Source organism: Megalopta genalis, chromosome 8 (assembly GCF_051020955.1).
Source record: "Megalopta genalis isolate 19385.01 chromosome 8, iyMegGena1_principal, whole genome shotgun sequence".
NCBI classification, from domain to species: domain Eukaryota; kingdom Metazoa; phylum Arthropoda; class Insecta; order Hymenoptera; family Halictidae; genus Megalopta; species Megalopta genalis.
In genome coordinates this window covers 9578072-9604810 of record NC_135020.1, presented here as the reverse complement: position 1 = coordinate 9604810, position 26739 = coordinate 9578072, and the positions used below count along the sequence as shown (strand labels likewise).

General features: G+C 44.4%; 1 protein-coding gene across 1 annotated transcript in view; it reads left to right on the top strand.

Annotated features, from left to right (window-relative positions):
- Rat1 (5'-3' exoribonuclease 2 Rat1) overlaps positions 1 to 23454 on the top strand; it is a 68378-nt gene extending 44924 nt beyond the window's left edge. The window contains exons 16-17 of the mRNA XM_076524186.1: positions 17497 to 17720; positions 19420 to 23454. Of these exons, the coding sequence (XP_076380301.1) occupies positions 17497 to 17720; positions 19420 to 19842 (647 nt within the window). The 3' untranslated portion in view covers positions 19843 to 23454. The remainder of the gene's footprint in view (positions 1 to 17496; positions 17721 to 19419) is intronic.
- The last annotated feature ends 3285 nt before the right edge of the window (positions 23455 to 26739 follow it).

The following is a 26739-nucleotide window of genomic DNA, read 5'->3' as shown; positions in this document are numbered from 1 at the left end:
TTTAATGCGCAACAAAGAAGTGTCGTCGTTGCGACACACGGGGCATGAGGGAAATAAGTTAGGGTCTCGTATTAGGAGAGGTCCTCGTATCGGGCAACTTTATCCAAGTGTTAACCCTTTATTCCCTTTGTAACCCTGTATTCGTGTCAAAGTGGCACACCTCTGTTTAACTATCATTATTATACTGTATTTTATGATCATAATTATAATTTTATAATTATAGTTTTATAGTTATAATTTTATAATCATAATTTTGTAGTTATAATTTTATAATTACTGTTCTATAATTATAATTTTATAATCACAATTTTATAGTTATAATTTTCATAATTACAATTTTACAATTATACCGTTATAATCATAATTTTATAATTATAACTTTATAATTATAATAATTATTATTATACTGTAAGGTAACCACGTAAACTGCACAATTAAAAAGGACAAGATCTTTCATTAAAAACTCTATTAAAGCTCCTATAAAAAATTTTCGAGCAGCATAACGATTTTTCGTTCAATTCGATTCTGTATAACGAAATCTCAATCCTCGCAAAATCTGTTCCGAGAGCCAAAGGTTTAACCCGTTCCCTGAGAAACGTATCAATCGACCGTTGCGATCGCGAATTTCTCGAATCCGAAACGCCGGCACGCGGCCGCCATTCGCGGCGGTCCGTCAAAAATTCGACATCGCTGCAAACACCGGTACGCGAGTCGTTGGAAAACCGCGGCGAACAAAATCCGGCGGCTCCGAGCCCGATCGGCCCGATTCAGCCCGTGTCCAAAGACGATCGGCCCGAGGAAACGCTCCCTTAATTACCATCGAACAGCGTCGCCTAGGCACGCGGTGCGCCGGGGTGGGGATCGCAATTAAACGCCTAGCGAATTACAGTGGAGCGTAGGCTACTCCGGGCCCGGTATTGGATCCCGGGGGCTCGCGGGGTGGCGGCGGGTTTGGAGGGCAGGAGTAAGGCTCGAATCAATCCGGCTCCCCTTCGCGAAATTGTAAATAAATTAGGAGCTGCACGATCGCGAGAGTCAACACGTTGCTCGCCGCGCGACCTGCCCGTCCCCCTCCCCCTCCTCCCTATATCATTCCCAGCGACGGCCGACTGTGTGCGTTCGCTGCGTGGCGCCGCGCACATTTTCGCCCGGCTTCGCCGCCGTACCGCGCATGCGCGCGCCGACGGAGAAGCCGGATTCCGGTGGGCGTGCGTCCCGCGGTACGGAGCGAGAGAGAGAGAGAGCGAGTGAGCGAGCGGGACGCGCGCGAGGCAGAACCCGACGGCGCTGGTGAAGCCGAGGGCCGGGGCGCCGGCGAGAGGACGGGGGTAGGGGGCCGCGCACGGAGGGCTGCTCCGCGAGAGAAAGGGCGCGGGAGGAGGGCACACGGACGGGGGACCAACACAGCCGCGTTGCGTTTATTAACGCACGTTGCACGGTGGGGTTTGCTGGCACAGCATCGGCTGTGCGGCAACCAGCCAGGCAGGGTCAAGTGCCCTCGCTCCGTCCTTCTCCGATCCCAGCCGCTCCTTCCGCCACCCCCGCGGCCGCCCCGTCAACCCCCGTTCGCCGACCACCGCTCCTGTGTCCCACCTTCCCGTGCAACCTAACCACCCCCGCGCGCGCCCGCTACAAACCGCCCAGCACCGCTGCGAGCCGGGAATACCTACCAGCCGGAGAACGAACGCCACGCGCACGCCACCGATTTTATTTCCCCGGCAATTGTTAATTCGAATGTTAGGCCTTTTCTGGATTGCCCTCGCGCGCCGATCGATCTCCTTCCGGCATTTCGTCGGCAGACCTCCCAGCTGTTTACGGACGGCTGTTTCGCGGAGGTCTCAGCGTTTCGAACTTTTCGGATCGACGCTGGCTTCCGGTTGGACCCCGCCGTTACTCGCCGGCGAACGATCGCCGCTTTTTTTCATGCGATTGCGAGAAGAATGAGCAGACGAAACGCGGAATAATAGGAATATTTTATGAATTTAATGCCGCTGCTTTGGTAGGCTTAATTTAATTAATATTTTGGGAACACTAAATAATATTTTAGTTATTAAGATTTTATTTTCGGCCGTCCGCATCGCCCTAATGTTACCGATGCTGCAAATTCTTGTTTCATACAATTGTAAGAAAAATCCTAATGACTAAAATATTATTTATTGTTTTCAAAATATACCAAAAATATATATAATATATATAAAAATAAATAAAAAAAAGATATATATATATATATAATAATATATATAAATTTTGTCCACCCCGTGTCTACGGGGTCTCGTGCGCGCCCCATAACAACGAAAATCCCGAAGAGCATTTCGATGATGAATTTGCAGTCGGGGCCGCGCGCCACAAAATATCTGGAAACCGAACCGCCGCGCCGGGTTCGTTAATGATCGGAATAACCGTTGATTTTCTGAAATAAATTGACGCAGACGTGGTCAGAGGGCTGGACAATTTTCGTTCCGGGCGGGGGGTATAGCACGCATGCACGAGCCGGTCGAATACATATACATACATATATAACGTTTTCGACGCGGACGCTTTAAATTCTAAATAATCTTCGTGCGGGAATTCCGATTCGAACGAGAATCGGCGAATAAAATTGACAGTCGGCCGAGGAGGACATTCGATAACACCCGTATAATCGATATTTAAACAGTAGTGCAGACCCGTTGTGTCGTCGCAAGAGCAATGTTTTCGCTTCGTGGTCCTCGTACCGGCTAAAATATACTCGACAAATCTGTGCTTCGATAACTATTGGGTTGGCAACTAAGTAATTGCCGATTTCAGTTATAGATGTCTCTCACTCCCATTATTATGATATCCGTAAATGTTATATTATAAAATTATTATTATTATTATTATTATTATTATGTTATTTTTTATTATCCGTGAATGTTAGCAACTGGACAAATTGAATGCAGCGGTCAAGGAAAAGCGACCAGAATTGATCAATCGTAAAGGTGTCATTTTCCAGCAGGACAATGCTAGGCCGCACACGTCTTTGTCCACTCGGCAAAAATTGATGGATATTGGTTGGGAATCGATGTTACACCCACCGTATAGCCCTGATCTCGCGCCATCGGATTGCCACTTATTTCGATCCCCGGACAACTCCCTTCGTGGTAAAACTTTTAACGATGATGACGCTGTAAAATCTCGCTTAACTCAGTTTTTGGCCGAAAACGATCAGACTTTCTACGAGCGTGGAATTTTCAAGTTGTCGGAGAGATGGCGAAAGGTCATCGAACAAAATGGAAAATACATTACAGATTAAACTTCGTTCCAAGTAAAAAAGAATTTTTTATTTCATTGAACAAATCGGCAATTACTTAGTTGCCAACCCAATATATCGAGACTATGAAGTCGATGGATTCTCTGTTCCCGTTCCGTTGCTCGACGATAATTACCCACTGGTGATTACCCAAGATCGCCGCGTCGTGACGAGAACGACGATTAAAAAAAAAATGGAAATCGGAGTTTCCGTATGCAATGGCGTTATACAGGGTGTCCCGAAGATGTCTCGCGATCTGGAAATGGAGGGAAATGGAGTTAATAATTTGATAATAATAATATAATGATATAATGATACTGATATATTAATAATAATAATAATAATAATAATAATAATAATATATAATATAATAATAGTGAGCTTGACATAACTCGTAAACGAAGACGCGGGTCGCATTTTCGCTGAGGAAAAAATTATTTCAAATATAAATATTGGGAACCCCTCATTTCCCATAGTTATTATTATTATTATTATCGTTATTATTAATATAAATAATATAATAATATAAGTAATAATAATAATATAATATAATATAAAACAATATATTATATTATATATATATTTATATTATTTAATAATATTGATATGATAATAATATATGATATAATAATAATAATATTGACATAACCTCGACATAACTCAGAAACAAAGCCGCGGCTCTTATTCTCGCTGAGGAAGAATGTATTTAAAATCACCTCAGCAACCGCAACATACAATCGACGAACAAACAGAGAATCCAGCAAATAACACAGAAACGCATTCGCGATCGATAAGAACCTAACCAAAAAAAATCTCTCCACTCTCCATCCGCGCCAATTGCCTTCGCGAGCAGCCTTAACATTTCCGCGCCGGCAAAGAAAACCGCGGCGCGGTGTTCTCAACCACCCGGAATTCGATCTCCCGCGAACGAATAAATTTCCAAATCGCCGCGCCGTGAAATTAAGAGCTCGGAACCGCTGCCTCTCTCCTACCCCCCCCCCCACTCCGCGATCCTCGCGAAGGTTCCGCGGCGCGGTAAAAATCGCGCGACGCCGCGCCGTCGTCTCCCGAGTCAAAATAATCTCGCGGATTTATTCGTTCCTGTTAATCCCGTTATTCGAAATAAAATCTCTGGGCGGCGGCAGCGCGGCGGTGGCCTGGTCTCTGTGACGGCGGCGTCAACGTCGACGTCGACGTCGACGGTGGCGCAAGCGGGCTCGCATTTTCCTCTCGAGCGAATCACCGGGGGAAGGACGGCGGAAACAGGGAAACAGAGCGGCGGCGGCGGCGGCGGCGGCGGCGGCTCGGAGAGAGGGATGAAGAAAGTAAAAATCGCCGGGGGTAAACGTGTCTCGTCTCTCGTTTCGTTTCGTTTCGTTCCGTTCCGTTTCGTTTCGTTTCGTCGGCTGGCTCGTCGAGGCGCTAGAAGGGCCGGCTTCGAGGGCCTCCATTACCGGCGACTAAAAAGAGGAACAGGAAAGCGCCGCGGCGAAGAGAAAGAGAGCTGCGAACCGGCGAGAAAAAGAGAACCGGGAATAAAGAAAGAAAGGAAGAGGGAAAGAGGAATGGAGTGAAGGAGATAGAGAAAAAGAGAGAAAATAGAGAGAGAGAGAGAGAGAGAGAGAGAATGAGAGAGAGAGAGAGAAAAATAGAAAGAGAGGGAGCGAGAGAGGAAAAGAGAGAAAAATAGGAAGAGAGAGAGCGAGAGAGAAAAATAGAGAGAGCGAGAGAGAGAGAGAAAAAGAGAGAAAAATAGAAAGAGAGGGAGCGAGAGAGAGAGAAAAGAAGAGAGAAAAATAAAAAGAGAGAGAGAGAGAAAGAGAGAATAATAGAAAGAGAGAGAGTGAGAGAGAAAAAGAGAGAAAAATAAAAAGAGAGAGAGCGAGAGAGAAAAAGAGAGAAAAATAGAAAGAGAGAGAGCGAGCGAGCGAGAGAGAGAGAGAGAGAGAAAGAGAGAAAAATAGAGAGAGAGAGCGCGCGAGACAAAAAGAGAGAGAGAGGGAACAGTGGCAGGGGTGGGGGCCGCGGGGGGGGTTGGAAATCTTGAGCTGCACCTGGCTCGTTTCTTCTTCTCGGTGGCGCAAAGGCGCGAATGAATGCCGGCAAAGAACGCGAAGAAAGGGCGGAAGGACGCGAGGAGAACGGCGCGGAGGAAGTTTTGAAGCGCGGCGAAGACGAAGACGGCGACGGTAGCGGCGACAGCGACGGTGACGGCGGCGGTGGCGGTGGTGGGGGGAGAAGAAAGACGAAGAAAGTCGTGGAGCGCGAGAATGCTCTCGCGCGCGTCGTTGATGACGACGGGGCGGGGGGAGGGGGGAGTCCCGTGGAGGAGGAATTACCGGTTCGTTGGCTAACTGGCTTCATAGAAGAAAAACCTCTTTATATCTCGCGCTCGCGCTCGCCCACGCACCCAGCCAGCCAGCCAGCCAGCGAGCCGGAGGCAGGCCTCTACCCGTTGGCGGCTGAAAAACGCGCCTTTAAGCCTCGAGTTTCATCGAATACACCCCTGAGTGCACGAGTGGCGCGCGGAACAAAGCCACCGGAAATCGCCCGAGTGGTACTCCGGCTTACTGGCGCCATCTTGTACGGACTGCGGCAGCCTCCTCCTCCTCCTCCTCCACCTCCTCCTCCTTCTGCTTCTCCTCCTGCTCCTCCTCGATGGGGAACGCACACTCATTGTTCTTTTCGTCAGGTACTTGCGCCACATTTTCGGCGGAACAACCCCTTCTCGACGCTTTACCGGCTCTCTGATGTCTTTCGCGCCGCGCCGGCCTCGAGATGACGATCAGGTTTTCGGAATTTTCGTCGCCGCTGGTCGCGGCGATAATAATACGTTCTTCCTAATTGCACGGAATTAGCTAGGTTTGCGCACGGAAAAATTGACAATTTTGGGGGGAGGGCAGGTTTTTATGGTTGCTGAGAATCGGTAATCGGCAATCGAGAAGACCGCGAGAGACCGGAAGCTCCCTGTGTGCCCGGGAGCATCGGTTTATCTATCGTGAATCGTTCGTACTTTCGTTCGTTCGGAGACGCTGCTCTTCAGCGGCGCATTGTCCCGTCGGTTTTATCATTCCTTTTTGCGCGCGCGCGCGCGCGGTTTGTACCGCAAGGGATTCGGAATGATCGGTGGACAGATCCGACCAGTGTATTATTCCTTCGAGCACAGAAATGTTCGTACTCGCGATCATGTTAATGCTCCGAGCTATGTTTTTACCTTGACGATAGAACTAACGACGATTTACGCGTGCCTATTTCTAGCAGAGGGGTCGAAACGACTTGTTTTTTGAATTGATAAGTCGTCGAAGAGAAGACACGGCAATTTTTACGTTTTCATGTATTTTCCTATTTTACGAGCGAAAATTGAATGTAAACCGAATAACAGTGATAACGCGATAACAATGACACCAGAATTTTGTACCGAACTTATTCGACTTGCATGGCGTGTACCGCGTGAATCTACGCGCGGCTTTGGTCGGGAATAATTGTTCGTCAACTGTAACGGCGGCTCCTGATTTGTAACGCATTCGGCGGTTTTCGGTGAATTTATTCCACGCTTCTGAAACCAATGCAAATTTATCCGTTCGCGATCGGCGGCCTCTTTTATTTTTCTCAGCGAAACGAGTTAGCCGAAGAATCTCGGCGAATTTATCCGGGCTCGTTATTTTAGAGAGAAATTCGGGACCCCGTTTTTCGGGCCATGAATACGAGAGTTTTAGGTTGTTTTGCTTCGCATGTCCCACGGGCATGTAAAATTGCTACAAATGCGTTCGACTCTGCCAACGATCGAGTCCGGTCGTTGTCTAGAATTCGACTGGCTTCTGCTTCGGTGCAAGTTTTTATGCGTCTCGCAACGCTGTTGCAGAGTATCGAAGAAAACGCTGTTCTTACGCTGCCTTTCGTGACGCGTCGTTTCGCATATGCCACCGGTAAACTTCGTATCTTGGTAACGCCGCGATTCATCGAGAACACGAAACACCCCGAGTGAATTGAATTTGACTTTAACGATTATGGAGGATCGCGCGTTTCTTCTCTTGTCGCCCTCGGGCCCGTCCTCTGTGTACATTCGGGACGTCTCTTTAACCGGTTAGCTGTCCTCGACGAGTATACTCGTCGCGATACAAAATGTTGCCATTTGTGCAACGGCTAAACTGGTTAAGAACGATGTACACCTCGATGTTCTTTATCGAACGATATGTATTTTATAAAAATATTGCGTTTAGACAAAACATGAACAGCCATTCCTTGCCAACATACCTTGCCAACCCAATAGTAACAAATTGTGTCGAAAATGTTCACTTTTGCACTCCGTGTTAAAATTGACAGCAAACTATCAACTACACGGAATTTGTTTCTACAGTAACCTAAACGTGTCAACTACCAAAGCTGAAGACAAAAAGAAATTCTCACCTCAACAAAAGAATGTGCAAACATAACGCTACTTCTTAGTGCAAACAGGGATTCAACAGGGCGACTTAACGACAACAAAGACTCATAAACACGTTCAGTGCCGACAATCGACCGCTAAAATTCCCACGAAGTCGATGCAAATTTAATTAATCGAACCGAAACCAGAAACATGAAATTTATCATAGCGAATGACATCGCCATAAGAGCCCTTTCGCATCGAAAGCATCTCAGCGAAATTAATTCAGTTCGATCGAATATATTACAATAAAAAAATGAATTTTCAAAATTCCAGAGAAATTAGTGTCACTCCATATATTCGACCGACGCAGTGCTGAACGTGTTATTAACGCGACAAGAAATTAGTAATTAGCCTGCTCGGCCGGCCGCGTCAGTGTCGCTTTTAATTCAGCCGGCGAGCGAGTGTCCCAATCGATTCGAAGCCACCTCGGCGCATTAAACTAAAAATATTCCGTCGACGTCAGCCGCGTTCGAAAGTCGGCAATGCGTCAACCTTGATCCCGGCCCGCCTCCGCCGTCACCTTTCTTTTTTAAATATCGAAATCGCTATCCGTTCTTCTTGCGCAAACATTATTCCTCTCGAGCAGTCCCTCCAATCTTACATGCTTAGGTGGGTGTACGTAAACATTGTACGGCGCGTGTAAGTAAAAGGCAAGCTAAATAAGCGTTCTCTCCTTTCTCTCCTTTCTCTCTCTTTCTATCATCCGCTCGTTCGGCTTTCGCCCTCTCTCTCTCGCTCTCGCGCTTTTGGACCCGCTCTCTCTCTCTCTCTCTCTCGCTTTTGGACTCGCTCTCTCTCTTTCTCTCGCACTTTCTCATACTCGCGCGCTCACTCTCTCTCGCCCTCTCTCTCTCTCGCGATCTTTCTCTCGTGCTCTCTCTACCGCGATCTCTCTCTCGTGCTCTCTCTCTCGCGTTCTCTTTCTCTCTCGTGCTCTCTCTCTCTCGCGATCTCCCTCTCGCTCTCTCTCTCTCTCTCACGATCTCTCTTTCGCGCTCTCTTTCTCTCTCTCACGATCTCTCTTTCGCGCTCTCTTTCTCTCTCTCGCGCTCTCTCTCGCTTGCTCTCTCTCACTCTCTCGCTTGCTCTCTCTCTCTCTCGCTTGCTCTCTCTCACTCTCTCGCTTGCTCTCTCTCTCTCTCGCTTGCTCTCTCTCACTCTCTCACTTGCTCTCTCTGACTCTCTCTCTCTCTCTCTCGCTTGCTCTCTCTCGCACTCCTTCTCTCTCTCGCGCTCTCTCTCTCGCTGTCGCTCCTCCGTCGCTCTCCGTTTCTTTTTTTCCCTCGTGCTCGGATACACGCCAGCAGGAGCGTGTACGAAGTGTCTCTTACCAGGCACCGGTGCCTTTTCATTCGAGTTAGTCGGTTGGTCCCGCCTCTCTCGAGGAAAACGGAGCCAAAGGGTTTCGATTTCCGTGTGTCGCGCGGCCGCCGGAAGTCCTTTTCACCCTTTCCGCGCCGGGCGAAATTCATTTCTCGAAAAGCCGCGCCGCCCCGTTCGTTCGCTTCCGATCCCCCGAGCTCGAAAAACACGTCTTCCGCGAAAATCGCCCTCCCCTCCCCCGCCACCCTGCCCCAACTTCAGCGTCCTACCCGCGGGCGGGGCACTCTCGCGGCTTCGAAGAGTCTCCTCGGCATTGGCAGCAATTAAAACGTCATCCCGACGATCTTCCGCAACGAACGTCGTTCCACGGCCGAATTATTATCGTTGGGAAGAAGAGCTTGCATTCTTTCGTGCGCCGTTGAAACGGGCGAAACACCGCTTTGGTGCACCGAATTTGTGGGACAGTTTACGTCAACGTCGATTTTTGCATTTTTCTATTAAAAAAGATAAACATATAAGATCTTAGGGGAGTCGAATAATTCTCCATATTTTTTTAGAATTAAAATTAATCAATTTCATTCGAAGAATGTCGAATAATTCCCGCGTTTTGATAAAAAGGGATGAAATAATCGTCGGATTAGCGACCGTTCGGTGACGTTTAAATAAACAATCGCTAATACCTGTCGCTATAGTACTATCAACATAGACCTACAAGCTCTTGGACGATTCGAATAATTTTCGAAATTTCTTCCGAATTAAAATTAATCAAATTCGAAGAATCTCGAATAATTCTCGCGCTTTAATCAAGAAAAAATGAAGCACGCGTGGCGGGAAAATTCTTCGCGGATGCAATAATCGACGGATTAGCGACCTCTCGGCGACGTTTAAATAAACAATCGCTAATACCTGTCACGGCAGTATTATCAAAATAAATCTACAAGACTTTGGGGGACTCGAATAATTCTCGATATTTTCCCCGAATTAAAATTAATCAAATTCGAAGGATTTCGAATAATTCTCGTCTTTTTAATAAAAAAAGAACGAAGCACGCGTCGCCTTAAAACTCATCGCGAACGAAATAATCGACGGATTAGCGACCGCTCGGCGACGTTTAAATAAACAATCGCGAATATCTGTCGCGGTGGTAGTGTCGAGACCTGAATTTCCCGTTGGGCGGAGCGGGGGACGATGGGTGGGAGGGGGTGGCGCAGCTCGATAACAACTGGGGCGTGTTTAATTGGAAAGTCTCGCGGCGGGTTCGAAAGGAAAAAAATGATTTGCCCGGTGTTTAAATGGCGGATAATTAATTACAAAATGAAAGCTCTGGCTGGCAGACGCGGACCTGTGAAATTGTATTGGGGAAAGGAGAGACGGGAGATCGGCGGGGCGGCCGCGAGCAGCCGCGCCGGGGCGTGAGAGAGAGAGAGAGAGAGAGAGAGAGAGAGAACGAGAGAGGAGAGAAAGAGAGAAATTCGTTCATATGTAGGTGGTATATGTGCTGTGTGTTGCCTCTCCGCCGCGGGTATTGGATTGGATTGGATCGCCGCGTCAGCAATACAAACACTCGAAGCCTCGATGTGGGTCGGCCTCTCCCGTTCCTGTTTCAAACTGAAATTACACTTTCCCGGCCCCCTCCCCGGCCCCTCGACCGGCCCCGTTTTTCCCCGCGCGTTGTCATTTTTCGACCGTCTTCGAGGGTCGAAGATTTCTACGGCGCTCGCCGCGGAGCTCCGGGTTAAATTTGCGAGACGTTCTAGGGGGGAGGAACCGTGCAGAATGCTCTTGGTTCCTCGATTTCTTGTTCCTTGACAAGAATTTTCCTGTTAGACGACTGAGAAGCGGCTGATTTTGCAAAGGGGGGCGATTTTTTGTGGGGCGATCGAGGATATTCGACGGAAAGAGTCTCGAATTATTCTGGGTATTTACAGTGATTGCTCCCTAATTCGCGCTCGGATTGCGCACAAAAGTGGACAATTTGGGGAGAGGAGACGCGATTATTCGGGCCTCGTTTATATTTATAAACATTTCTATATTCAAATACTTTCGAATTCGCGCTCGGATTGCGCACAGGAATGGACGATTTGGGGAGAGGAGACGCGATTATGCGGGTCTCGTTTATGTTTATAAATATTCCTATATTCAAGTTTATGTTTAGAAGCAAAGTTTATGGAGAAATTAGTTAAGACGCGGACCTTTCTGGCGCGGTTCAAGATCATCGAAATCGGTGAACTCGAGCTTTCGCGTCCTTCGAAACGCTCCGAAAGGGTGTGAAAATATAATTTTTAACCCTCTGAACGAAGAACGTGATCCAGCATGATCTTTATACGTGATTTATAATACGAATACATACGACGCGAGCACAAATACGGTGAATTCTCTCCGATTGTCGAGGTTACTTCGACGCGCGACCGTGACGTCATTTTTTAACTTTGCTACGTCCGTATCCTGGAATCTTACGAAGAAGACGCGCGTGATGCATTCTCGAGCTCTCATTTATACGCATTTACCACTTTTCATTCGGTTGTTTTATTCCAACGGTGCGTAAAACGTTTCACAGCCTTCGACTCTCTCGGCGCTGACTGACATAAAAAAGTATAGTAGAAAAAACGTCTACGTTTATTATACGGACGAATGCTATTCGGATCGTTTCTATCTTTATTTCGTCGTTCCAAGTAACAGCAAAATTTGAGAAAGTCATTTCGGTTATTGTCCGGTATACCAGTCCCTCTGTCGTCTGAAAAATATTCGAGTCCAGTTTGAAAAAACTGGATATCACGGCTGGCATATTCTCTGCGTCGCGAACCCTCTCCGAGCGTAAAGGGAAAAGAAAAGTGTAAACCTGTGCCGAGGCGAAGCTCGCTCGACTTTAGCAAATTAGCTAATTTAATTAATCTAATAAAATGAATAATCTAATAGATAGTTTAATAAATATAGTGTAATAAATATAATCTAATAAATATAATCCAATAAATATAGTCTAATAAATATAGTGTAATCTATATATATATATAATCTAATAAATATAATCCAATAAATATAGTCTAATAAATATAGTGTAATAAATACAATCTAATAAATATAATCAAATAAATATAATCCAATAAATATAATCTAATAAATATAATCCAATAAATATAATCTAATAAATATAATCCAATAAATATAGTCTAACAAATAATCTAATAAATACAATCTAATAATTTACCTAATCTAAATACGAGCAATCAACCCCTTGTTAACAAGGTAACCGCGGAGGCGCGCACAGTTTCCCGGTGTGGGGGGGTATAATTCCTCGGTCCAGCATGCAAGCCGAAGATGTTCGCATAAAAAGCAGAAATTAATGCGCGCAGTTGGTCGGGGCCATCTAATTAAATACCTGAGCGTGGTAACGCTTCAGGACCCCTTTTCGCGATGGGGTTGAAGCGGTCAGCCGTGGGCTGGCATGCGCGCCGCTCGGGGTGGCCGTGCTATTATCATAAACGCAACAATAACGAGGGATGATCCGACGTGTAAACTGCTAACCCCCGTGTGCACCCTCCCCCCCTCTCCCGTACGCCCGACCCTCCTCCTCGTGGGCCCTTTTTTCGGCAAGGGCGAGGATTACCGTGGGGGCGCCCCCCTCCCCATCCGTTCGAAAACCGTTCCGGGGTTGGAAATCCACGGGGGATGTTATTGTTGCCGCAAGAGAGCGAGACGAGAAGCGGTCGTGGGCGCGCTGCTCTTGGAACAGAGGCAACAGCAGCAGCAGCAGCCGGACTCTCTATGTTATAGCTGGTAGACCGGAGGTCCACGGGACCACCCCTTCGACCCTCGATAATATTGACGGTGTTTGCCGCCTCCCATTACGAGCTCGATTGAACCGAACTATACGATTATCATGCGTCACTGATAGTCTCTCTATGCTCGTTCGAGCCCCGGCAATCTTCCAGGGCTCTCTCCCTGCCTGCAACCTTTTAAACGATTGCTCTGCTCCTTGGGTACATAGAAGACGCGCGCGCCCCCCTGCCTTCTCGTCGCCGGGGGTGGGCCCTGTTGAATAGTATTTATGAAATCAAGGATTTTAATTCGGTGAGAGATTCTTTTCTTTTCTTTCTTCACACTGCCGAAGTGTGGAACGCGATATTTCTCACGGATGCGTCGTTGATGCGACCCTCTTGGAGCTTCGTGAACTATTCTGCAAGTCATATTTATAAAATGTAATATAATATAATATAAAATATAATATATATAAAATAAATATGACTATATATATAATATATATATAAAACTATAAGACTAATAAAATATAATATAATATAATATAAAATATAATATATATAAAATAAATATGACTATATATAATATATACAGTACATATATTACTCTATAAGAGTATATATAATATATATAAAATATATATTTATTTTACATATATATATATATATATATATATATATTATATAAATTCTATATTTATTTTGCATATTATTGTTCATATTTGTTACCATTTCGTGTCTAGTAGACTTTAGTCGCTTTTGTACATGGCACTTTTATTTAATCAGTTTTCCCGAGGGTTGCACAATTCTTCTTATTATGTCTACTTCTTAACGCAACATAACCTAACGCGTAGTTTCTTTTATATTTAATTTACTCTTTCTTAACCCCTTGCCATTTAACCGATTTAACCAATTTAACTTTGACACGAGTCCGACACGTGATGGAGATTTTTAGTAATAATCTGTTAAGTATGAAAATGATATTCCATTGTTTTTAGTCTGAATGAAATTGTGATTTCTTGTCATCGGTATTTAAATATTTGAGTAAACGTAGACACACTATGATTATAAATGATCTTTTTTCCTCTTAGAAATTATTAGAATCGAAAAACTTCTAATTATTATTGTAACTATGAAGAAAATGGTACGGCAAGGGGTTGACACTAGATCTACCAAGGGGCGTCAAAATGACTTGTTTGGCATTTCTTATATATATTATATATTATTAATATATTATTATATATATTATCTATATTATTATACATTATTATATATATTATATACTATATATTATATATTATATATATATATTATATTCATTTTCAGTACATTTTTCATCGTTTTGATATAAAATTTTATACAGATGAGTCATTTGTGATTTTCCAAGTACAATTAACAATATAATACGAAACCGAAGCCCCTGGGCATTACTAACCCTTCAACGAGTAAATCCGAGACGGATCATCGGAGATTTCAGTTTCAATCTATTACGAACGGTTAAACCAGCCCACACTCGATTCCACGAGGCCCGCGATTCCAGGGAATCTGTTTGCCCGTGCGCGACGACATTTTCACCGGGCCGCGTTACGATACATACTACTAGACTTCTAGGATCTCTTCATTAGAATATTCACGGAGAATTCGGTCGACCCGCGCTATTTACCCCCCCCCCCCCCCACCCGCAAGGACGTACGCGTGGTGCCCCGGGACGAGTGTAACTAGATCGTTATAGATCATGCGGTTATAGATCATCTCTCTCGCTCTCTCCCGCTCTCTCTCTTGGTCTCTCTCGCTCTTTTCCGCTCTCTCTTGGTCTCTCTCATATTCTCTCTTGCTCTCTTCCGCTCTCTCTTGGTCTCTCTCATATTCTCTCTCGCTCTCTCTCATATCCTTTCTCGCTCTCTCTTGCTCTCTCTCGCTCTCTCTTAATCTCTCTCGCTCTCTCTCATATTCTCTCTCGTTCTCTCTTGATCTCTCTCGCTCTCTCTCTCATATTCTCTCTCGCTATCTCTTGATCTCTCTCGCCCTTTCTCTCTCTCTCTCTCTCTCTCTCTCTACTATCTTTCTCTCTCTAACTCTCTCTCTCGCACTCTCTCTTTCTCTCTCTCTCTCTCTCACTCCCGTTGCAACCGTGTTCGCCACATTGGAAAGAGGCGGGCGCCTAGATATCGCGGCGAATAAAGAAACGGGCCAGCATCGAACGTCGGCGATCCCGACACGCCGAGCGATTCCGAACAATTTTTCCTCGGCACGAAGAGTGGATCGATGGTCTCTTGGAAGACGAACACACCGTCCGGGGAACAAGAGGCTTGCACGCGGAATACATGAATACGAGATATCCAGCAGCCCTCTCCCCTCCTCCCATCATCCGAGGGTTCATTACGATTTCCGCGAAGCGTATCCGAGGCATCGTGCGCGACTCTCTGCATCTGCTCGTCCTCTCTCTCCTCGGCACACAGGTAGCTTATGATCGATTCAATTAAAATTGATTTCCACTCGTCAGGATACATCAAACAGTACCGATCTCTCCGCGGCCCCCTCCTTCCCCCCCGCTCTCTTCGCCAGCGCCGACTCAGGGGGTCGTCCCTCAATGCGCCTCTTGTTTCGTACTTTTTTTCCCCCTTGACTTCGGTAAAAAGCATGATTCCGCGATTCGAAACCGAGTTATAAATATTCAACGGTAGTCAAAGACGAGAGCGTCGTTGCAGACTCACGGCGCTACAGAGGGGGCCGGGGGCGGCCCGCCCCTCGCCTAACCAGTTTTGTTCTTTTGTCAGCGTCGTCATTATATTTCCCGCCTCCAATTTCTCTCCCGTCCCATTTCTGTATCTGCCGCCCGATTCTGTTCGCATTTGCGCGGCCGTGTGGCATCCACGCGTAACGACTTCGTTCCCTCTCTCTCTCTCTCTCTCACTTTCTCTCGCTCTCAGTCGCCCTATCTCTAACTCTCTCTCTCCCACTCTCTCTCTCTCACTTTCTCTCGCTCTCAGTCGCCCTATCTCTAACTCTCTCTAACTGTCTGTCTAACTCTCTCTCTCTCTCTAACTCTCTCTAATTTTCTCTCTAACTGTCTCTCTCTCTCTCTCTCTCTCTCTCTCTCTCTACACTCTCGTAGTCTAACTCTCCCTCTCTCCATCTTCTCCTCTTCGTCTCCTTTTAATCCTTGATCCTTCTCTCTCTCTCGTTCTCTCTCTCTCTCTCTCTCTCTCACGGTCTCTCTCTCTTACTCGCTATCTTCTCTCTCTAACTCTCTCTCTAACTCTCACTCTCTAATTCTCTTTAACTCTCTTTCTTCAACTCTCTCTCTCTCTCTTTTTCCCTCTCTCTTTTCTTCTTCGTCTTTATCTTTACCTCCTTTCAATCCTTACCTCTTCTCTCTCCTCTCTTTAACTCTCTCTTTTACTCTTTGTCTCTATCTCTGCCTCCTTTCAATCCTTGATGTTTCTCTCTCTTTCTCTCTCTTTAACTCTCTCTCTGTTTTCCTCTTTGTCTTTATTCCTTTGCTCTTTATTTTATGTTATTGTCCTTTTATTGTCCTATTGTCCTTTATTTTATGTTATATTATTTTATTTTATTATTATTATATTATATATTATTGTCCCTTTATTCCTTTATCCTTTTGTCTTCTTTCAATCCTTGATCCTATCTCTCTCTCTCTCTCCCTGTCTTTAACTCTCTCTCTTTTTCTCTTTGTCTTTATTTCTGTCCTCTTTCAATCCTTGATCCTTCTCTCTCTCTCTCTCTCTCTCTTTTCCTTCCTCTTCGTCTGTATCTCTCTCTCTCTCTTTCTCTCTGTTTCTCTCTCCCTCTATTTCGACCGCGCGCGCTCGCGCGATTCCGGCACGCGGCCTTTCGAAAATCTGTTATTAGCATCGAGACACCGCCATTATGACGTCTCGCGATTCCTGACAAACACTCCGTCTTCGGTCCGAGCCGCACGCGCGTTTACATATTATTCGAGGGTGCAACGGTGGCACACGCGCCGCCACGCTCCCTTTCACCGCCCATTCACCCACGCGTACGTGTCCCTACACCCTGTCTGCTGCGCCGCTTCTATCCTTTCCTGTCGCCCGTCGATCCTGATTTCCTCAAACGACGAGGTAAACGACCCTATTCGATTGCCTCGCGCAACTATTATTGTTTCGTAGTACCGATTCCTGTCAACACTCGCATGGCGGGCCACGGGTCCGTTCGGACCCAAAGGATAAATGTCATTAAGCAATTGCTGTACTTTCTATACTATACATATTACTAATGTTCGCATTCTTGTGGCAAAATGTCTAAATACAAAATACATTTTGAAGATTCGCTTCGGTTAGGGTGTCCCAAAATTATCGTACTTCCGTGAAGTGAGGGGTTCCTGAGGTCATTTGAAGCAACTTTTTCCTTTGCGAAAATGCGATCCGCGGCTTCGTTTACGAGTTATTAATGAAAAACAGTGACGCCCCGCCCTCGCTACCACTGCCGCCGCGTCAGACGGCCAGTGCGACGCGGCATTGGCCGCGAGGCCGAAGCGCCGGCCGTGCTCGCCGCTTATTGGTCACTGTTTCTCGCTAATAACTCGTAAACGGAGCCGCGGAGAAAATTTTTGTAAAAGAAAAAGTTGCTTCAAATGACTTCAGCAAGCCCCCATTTCGCATTGCGAGAAATTTTTGCGTGTTTATCTGTTTCTATGCTCACGACGTTACCTAAACTGACGAGTCGTCCGTCTGATTTTCCAGGCTTCCAGAGGGGATACTATCAAGGGGGATACGAGAGCTCCAGACCAGTCCAGGCCATGCCGTCCATGCCGATCCCAGGACCATGGGCCAGCGGTTGCATTCCCAATAACTACCAGCGTTACCAGCATCAGGACTATCAGCAATGGAATAACTACAGCACTCAGCCGTACGGGCGAAACAATTACCAGAGTATGCAGTACAATAGCTACCCTCAGCAGCAATGGGTAAGATTCTCATACTTTATATTCAATGGCAGCAATCAGCGGATCGTCCCTGTTCGCCGGTTAAATGTGTGCCGCGAAACGCTCCGCGCTCACGTCGATAGATGGGACATTTGAATATTTATCAGTTGTTCTCTCTTTGACGGCGGTGACTTGCAGCCACTCGACAGTGCAGACCTGAAAAGTCGGCCGTATATGTTACAACGTTGTTCGATTGCCGATTCGTGAAAGTCCGTAAAGGGTGTACAGTTACTCGCGAAAAGTCAGGGGTACGCTTTTTAAAACCTTTGTAACCTTTTCGAAACTGGACTGAGCGACTTGAATTGTTCTTTTAGATGATCGAAGCTCTTGTTTTTTAACCGTTTTAACTAAGCCTATAACACACGTTTAAAAAATGCGTTTCGCGGATCTCGATAACTTATATGCGTGCTGAAATTTTATATATATATATATATGTTATATTATATATAATATAATATATTATCATTATATATTATACAAAATAAATATTATAAAATAATATATTATAATAATAATTATATTATAATTATATACTATAATAATAATATATAATAATATATAATGATAATATATTATATTATATATAATATACAATATAAAAAATTATTTAAGTTTCTCTCTCTCTCTCTCTGTTTATATATATAATAAAATAAAATAAAATAGTAAATTGATCAAATTGACTCGCTCCGGTAATCTAGTGTTAAAACAATATATGCATATCCTTTAATAGTCGGAACGCGGACGGTCGAAAAGCAGTGTCGAGTCATATTCGACCCAACCTAAAAATTAGCGTACCCCAGACATCATGAAATAAAATATGGAAGATTTCGTTGTCAGAAACGTTGTCAGTCGCCGCTGGCGAACTGTTAAATATCGGTCAAGGATATATAGACGACTACGAGAGGACGTGCGTCAACTTTCTTTTTCATTGGTTAAATTAAGACTCCACAAGTTGCGCATCGTTGAATGATTCAATTGAAAACAAATAATTGTGTAGTCGACACTGGACTCTATATCACAAGTTGCTGAAAATCATTAAATATTCAGTTTTACCGTGCAATTGTTTATTTCTATACTTTCAATGTAATATCATATCGTGATATTTCGTGTATTATATAATATAAAATGTCACTTACGTTTCCACGTGACACCCGTATCGACTGAAATACTTATCGTATCGTGGCACTGTTATTGTCCATTGAAACGAATTCATCACCATTTGAAATTCATTTACTTAGTTCAATATATTACAGACGATGAACCCTTTGCAGAAGTCAGTTGCAAACAAAACTACACGGAATTTGCTTCCATAGCAACCTCAACGTGTCAACTACCAAAACTGAAAACAATAGAATTATAACCTTAACAAAAGAACGACAATGCGAACGTAACGCTATCTATCGGTGCAAACCGAAATTACTTTCTTGCCAACCCAATACAATCTGCAATGACGATCGTCATAGAAAGAAGCTTCGTGAACAATATTTCTCGACGATTAAAAGCGGATACATTAAAAGCGGAAGGAGTTCTCTGTCTCTGATTCGATTTAATAGATAATAACAAAATGGTGACAAATTAAGGTTGACGATCAGTCAACCTAATGTAATATTCACAAACAGGCAGAAACGCCTGACGAATCGTTTTCAGGAATTAATCTCGGGACGATCTCCCACTGTTTCAGAACTATTCTTCGAATTACCAAGGCAATGGTAGCGGCAGCGGTAGCGGTAGCGGCATCGCCAGAATCGGCGGCATCGACAATGGTAGCGGCCTTGTCAGTGGGATCAACAGAGGCATGGCCAGCGGTATCGGCAGTGGCAGCGGCATGGGCGGCGGTAGCGGCATCAGCAGAAGCAGCGGCATCAGCAGAAACAGCGGCACAGGCATCGGCAGAAACAGCGGTATCGGTAATGGCGGTGGCAACAACAGAAGCAGTGGTATCGGCAGAACCAGTGGCATGGTCGGTGGCATGGGCAACGGCATCGGCATCGGCAGCGGAAACGGTAGCAGGACTGGTCACAGGAGGGGCGGAGGAGGCGGCGGAGGGAGTGGTGGGGGAAGTAGCGGCGGCGGTGGCGGCGGCGGCGGCGGGTACAGGCGGTAAACGTAGAAGAGGTATCCCGATCGTTCTCGACTGAGCACGTCGTCGATCGCCGGATTGAGATAAGGTATATATATGGGGAATAAATTGGATCGCAAGAAAATCTGACGCTAGGACCAGAGATAATTGTCTCGTTGCGAGCAACAAATGGCCGTAACCCGCTCAAACCGTATAGCCCGAGCCTGACCAGATCGCTGGAATACGATCGTTTCCGTTTGCAAAATGAACGACGTTCACGATCTTCTTCTTCCGCTCTCGGTTGAATCGCGAGAAAAACAAAACAAAACAAAAAAAAGAGAAAAAGAAAGAAATAAAGAAAGAAATAGGAGGCAACAACAATTTCGGCGACCAAAAATTGTGCATAATGTAATGTTATTTCCGCGTAATGGACACCGTAGAAGAGTGATCAACGTCCATCAAATAATCAATTAATCATCGCAATCTTTGAAATAAACGCGTACCTGTTCAAAGGAGAAGCTTAGTAAATTAGTTACGTAAGTTTTCGGCTGATATAGCTGGAGCGAAGATCGTTCAGAGCCACCGATGTTTATCCGACGACGATGCATAATATTTACAAATCGGTCGAATTATCCTGATTCGCGTTCTTTTACTTTTTATGGTGCGTTGTGTAAATAGTACCCCCCCCCCCTCCCCCGACTCTCTGGACCGTGGACCCGGATCGTTAGAGATTTCAACGAGTTTTTTCGACTACGACGTAAGTTACAGTGATTCACAAAAGTGTTCGTGCACATTTTAAAACGCAATAATCGTTTTTATACTGAACTATATGACTCGAGTTTTTTTTTTGGTGACAGAGGGACTAGTTTTGTCACCGGACGATGATTGAAATCATTTTTTTTTCTTTTTTTTCTTAAATTTTGCTATCGCTTGGAACGACGAAAAAGTAAAAGTCTATCGTTTTTTTAACTTTTTTTTTAGTCGAGCCTGTAACGAAAATTTATCAAATGTCTTTCGTGGATCTCGAGTAGCTTGTTGAACGCATGTTGAAGGTTTTCCCGAAAAAAAAATCGGCGGTTTTTAAAATCGTCCAACGTAACTCGATTCTAACCTAATTCTAATGTGATTCTAATAACCTCGATTCTGATTTCGATGAAATTTTCAACACGCGCACAGGTCACCGAGATCTGCGAAAGGCATTTTTTTTTAATTTTCGTTACAGGCTCGGCTAAAAAAAAAACATAAAAATCGAGGGTTCTCAACTTTTTCTTTTCACTCCAATTAATAACAAAATTAAAAAGAAGCTTTTTAGTCGTCGTCTAGAGTGAACCAGTCTCTCTTATCCAAAATTAAAAATTATCCCCAAAAAAATTCAAGTCATTTAATTCAATCTTGACAAAATTATCGCGTTTTAAAAAGTGGGCAACTTTTTTGGGCCACTGTGTCTCTGTGATCTAAAAAAGGTGTACCGCGATTGTAGGTAAAACTACGAGGGTCCCGCTCCCCCCCTTCGCCCCTCCGTGTCTCGTTCTCATCAGTGAAACTGTGAAATGAACAGAAATGCGTCGGGTAAGCGTATTCACTCGATAATTATAAGCGTGAACCGTAATCAAAGCCACTTCTATTAGACGTAGGCGTGAACGCGTTCACTCCGAGCATATATTTTTCTACAATTTCACTGGTCTTCGCGACGTTTCGAGCATTTAGCGACACAAAAAAAAGAAAGAAGAAAAAAATGAAAAAAAGAAGAGGGAAAAATACTTGTGCCTGAGGTAGGTGAAGAAAAAAAAAAGGAAAAGAGAAACGAGAAGAAACATTGTCTTAGAACATTATACAGAGCGTGTGTATTTATAAAAAATTATATATAATTAAAAATTGTATATTTGCGTGCGCTGAATAATTTGTCGCGGTCGAAGTCGCGCGCGATCTTGAGGATGTCGTTGAAACGCGGGTCAAGGTGGCATTGAATAGTCGTGGACAATTTCGCTCTAACTATGGCTCCGTAGTTTTCGGAATTCCGGGAGAGGACGGCCACGCGCGTTCTCGCGCCATTTTAAACAACAAAAAAGAAAAGAAAAAAAAAAGTGATGAGAACTTATATAATCGACGAAGATTTTTTTGATATTCCACGCCCGAGTGGAAGTCTCTTATACGACACTGGTAATCGCAGTACCATTTTTGTTTTCCATTTCTATTCTACCGAATCGATGTTCTATTCGATGGACTCTCGTCGCCGGGCCGCGGACGTTCGCGCGAGTTCGCGTCTCTTCGCGCTCTTTTTTTCGTCCTCGACGAAAGTTTGAAAATGGGAAGCGACCTTGGAGAATTCTAGAAAATTCCTTACGATGAACGTGCTGGAACGATGCGATTAGTTTTCTCGTTGATACGCACCGTTTGATCGCATTCGAAGTACAGTAGCCGTAGAAAGTATTCGTGCACCATCTAAAGCGGAACAATTTTTTTACAATTCGGCCGAGCGGTCTGAATTTTTTTGGGACGATAATGGGACCGGTATGCTGGACAATGGCTGAAAAGTTATTTTAAAAAATTGCAATTTGTTGAAACGATAAAAGAACGAAGAAATGATGTTTCCTCGACTTTTCTTTTCCTCGTCCGAGCCTGGAACGAAAATTTAAAAAATACAGATTAAAAAGTACAGATCTCGGTGAGAAGTATGCTGAAAGTTTCGTCGAAATCGGTTGACCCTGACACGAATGGTAAGCAATGAAAGATCGCGAATATTGCAGCTTTTCACGAATTTCAAAATCGCGAGAGCAAATCATTTTTACATCTTTCTCAGCGACTGTACCTTGACTATGGATTCTGACGAAATTTTCAGCGTCGCGCACACAAGTCACCGAGATCCACAAAATGCATTTTTTTTCTTAAATGTTCGTTATATAGCCTCAGATAAAAAGGTCGAAGAAACATCGTTTCCTTTTCATTATTTTTTTTTACTTTTATCACGCCAACAAATCGCAATCTTTTAGTCCTTATAATCTTTTTTAGCCCTTGTCTAATAAACTAGTAACACTGCAACACCCCCCCCCCCAAAAAAAAAAATTGGCCGCGTCGCGCTAACCGCGAGGGCTGAGCGCCTTTTATTGGTCACTGTTTTTTCGCTAATAACTCGTAAATGTTGTTACCTTTTAAAAACTGTGCACGAATACTTTCTACGGGCACTGTACCTTCTACGGCCACGTTCGCCGTAAAAAAACGCGCGAAGCTCCGCGGCCCGATAATCACTATGCCGCACGGATACTGAATTTCTACCTATTATTTATAGTACGTTAGTATTCTCGTACGGATATATGTAATCGTTGATTTTTGTAAGACGCAATCGAGGCCGGCGCGGCCGGAAAGCCGACGCGTTTCGGGAAACGGTTCCGGAATTTAGCGCTTGTTAACGAGACTGGAGAACGCCGTCGCCGACGTCTGCTCTTTTTTTTTTCCTCTCTTTCCGGTTCGTGAGCAGCTCCGTCGCGCGGCCTCGATTGCACAAATTGTTTATATACACTGTCAGTGGCACAGTCGGCTGTGGGGAAACCGTACGATATACATGCATACGTATGCATCCCTGCGGACGGTACATGCGGCACACGTGGACATTTTTGTACTGTATGTACTTGAGACAAATATAGTTTAATTGGTTCTAGATCCAAAGCGTTCGCTGTATAATTCTGCTTCGTCGTACGCAGACTCCCGAAACAACGTCCGGCGACCCTCGACCGATCGGCGTACAGTGGCCCACAAAAGTGTGGGCGGTACACATTTTTAAAAGCGCGATTACTTTTTGTGAACTGAACTGGATGGCTTGAATTTTTTTTTTAATTGATACAGGGTTAAATTAAATAGTCTACCGGACGATGACTGAAATGCTTTTTTCTTTTTAATTTTGCTATCACTTGGAGCGGCAAAAAAGATAAAAAAATATAAAATGTTCTTTTAACTTTTTTTTATCCAGACTTTTGTGGACCACTGTACGTTAACGCGTCGAATTAAATATTTTCCTAAATTAATCTTTAATCTTTAGAGATTGAAGATTTTAGAAAGAAAGACTTTCGAGTCTTTAAATATTTTTCTAAATCGACTCCATTAAGTTCCCGCTTTAAAAAAAAATTTCAGTCATTTGAAAGCCTCTCGCGAATCGCAGAAAACATCTGGAGTGATCGGAGGTAAGTAGAACACCCTGGATTTAAAAACTACAATAACAGGTGTTACAACACTTTTGTAACTATTGGTAATGTTATACAGGATGTCCCGAAAATGTCTCGCAATTTAGACAATGACATGTGGAACAAAAATACACGTTCAAAATTCCGAGATCGTTTTCTTGACTCTCCCTTTTAAGAATGCTGGGTTGAATACAAGGTGTCATAAAAATGTCTCGTAATCAGGAAACGAAGGGTTCCTGAGGTGATTTGAAGCAACTTTTTCCTTAGCGAAAATGCGCTACGCGGCTTCGTTTACGAGTTATTTGCGAAAAAGACAGTGACCAACGAGAGATCGCGTCCGGCTGACGCCTCGCCCTCGCGGCCAATGCCGCGTCGCGCTGACCGCGAGGGCGGAGCGCCTTTTGTTGGTCACTGTTTTTCGCCAATAACTCGTAAACGAAGGCGTGGAAAAAATTCTTGCAAAGGAAAATGTTACTTCAAATGACCTCAGGAACCCTCCATTACAAAAAAGAAAATAAAAACGCATATTTTCTTTCATCCCTTTGCAGTCGTATTAACAGCTGCCAAACAATATGTCAAACAATTAACATAGGTGTCAAGATTAGTTTTCATCGAACGATAAAAAATCTCTGATGGCTGAGAGAGCAGGCAGACGTCCGCAAAGGGTTAACAATTTCAACGAATAATCGAGAATAATTCCGACAACAATTCCGAGACTCCTCCGCCGTGATTACGCGTCGGTCCGAATTTTATAATATTTATCCATTATTTTGCCGTAAATCCGCGAAGCCTCTGCAGTCTAGTTATAGTAACCCAGAGTGAAAATAAAATTCCGCCGGGCAATTTTCGTCCGAGCGAGGCGGATCCATTGGTTTCAATTGTAAACGCTTTTGTCCCGCGGCCGAACAATGTGAACATTTTGGGAAATTGGAAAGCGTAATCGCCACGAACGGCGTGGCACGGTATCACGGTTGAAACCAGGCGGTCGGGTACATCTGGTACCGGTCTACCAGAGCGGGCGAGCATTGAACCAGCGAGTACCACTCGAGAAAACAATAGCGAGCAGCGCTCTTGTTCTGCCCCTCGCTCTCGCCCCCTTCCCCCTCTCTCTCTCTCTCTCTCTGTCTCTCTGCTCCCTTAGCCTCTCCTCTATCGTCACCCTGAAATCTGGATCCTACGCTGTAGAACCGTTCGTCGGGAGAGCCGGGCTCTGGGTTCCTTTGGCTGGGCAAACTCTGTAGCACCCCTCTTAAGATAATTATAAACTATTCATACACACCACTGGCCGAAAGTTCGCATCCACTTCCGGCAACCGGTATAATTACATATCGCATGGCGAATACGTTTCGATCGTCTGACACGTTCGTTCGTCGCTGGACGAGACGACCGTCGCTCTTTTATATAAATTAACCCTTCGCACTCGAATGGCGACTATCGGGCGCCGCTGAAAGTTGTCGCGTCATTTTCGAGAATTATTTTGACGGTGTCAGAGATTCGTTTACACTTAGAAAAACTCTCGATTCGTACGCACGAATCGCAATAAATCGTATAAAACGCGGATACAGCAGTGTCTCCCTTACTGACGCTCAGATTGTCCACTAAAATGTAATAATATAATAAATAATATAATATTGCAACGTAGTCGCAGCTGTTTGAGTGTGCAATTATCTTAAATATTATTAAATAACAGAGTAAATAATATTGTTCAGATTATCGAAGCGTTACCGAGTTCCCAGTTACAGTGGGAATTACAAGCGCAGAAAAGTGGGTAATTTGGGAAGAGGAGATACGATTATTCGAGCCTTGCGGCTCGTTTTTATAATTGTGGATAATTTATAACTATACAAATATAACCGCAAGGCTCTCGAATAATCGTTATCTCCTCTTCCGAAATTGTCCATTTTTGTGCGCAATCTGGGCGTCAATTAGAGAGACATTATTGTACCTTCGATCGGAGAACATGTTTCGGATTTCGAATTTAACCCTTTGTACTCGAATGACGACTCTGAGGCGCCGCTAAAAATTGGTGTACCATTTTTCAAAATCATTCTAAGAGCATCGGACTCGTTTATACTTGAAAAGAAACTATTAAAATTGCATTGCACTTGTCAATAGGCTCGATTTCATATGCATAAGTCGCAATAAATTATATAAAATACAAATACTGTAGAAATAGAAATACTGATATATAGAAATATATAGAAATACTATATAGAAATACTAAATACTATATAAAAATACTGTACTGATATATAGAAATACTGTACTTTTGGATTTCCAATTCAAGTAGCTTCGACTGCAAAGGGTTAAATATCTTCGACCGCGAAGATATTTATTGTTGATGCAATTATATACTCGCACAGTTAAGATTATTCACTTATCGAGCACAATTTCTCGTGAACGAAAGACGTCCGAGTCTTTAGGCCTAATTTCTCAATTTCTCGAGAATTTCTCAAAGGTCTGAAAGTCGCTTAGCCGAGCGAGCAGCAAATTTGTTTAGTTTTATAAATCGAGTTAATAGGCGCAACTCAATAAAACGCAACGGAAATTCGTCGTTCGAGTATTCGTCTTTCAGTTTCGTTTGTTTTTACGCTTCGCGGAACCAACGACCGCGAGAAAATCTGTTCGACGATGGAGATCTTGCGGTTGTTATCGGTGCGTATTGTGTTCCATACGGTCCATTTAATTTGCATTGCCCGCATAAAACTATCCGGACTCTCTCTCGCTCGGCGATCCAAGCCGATATTTCCGATAGCCCGCATGGGTA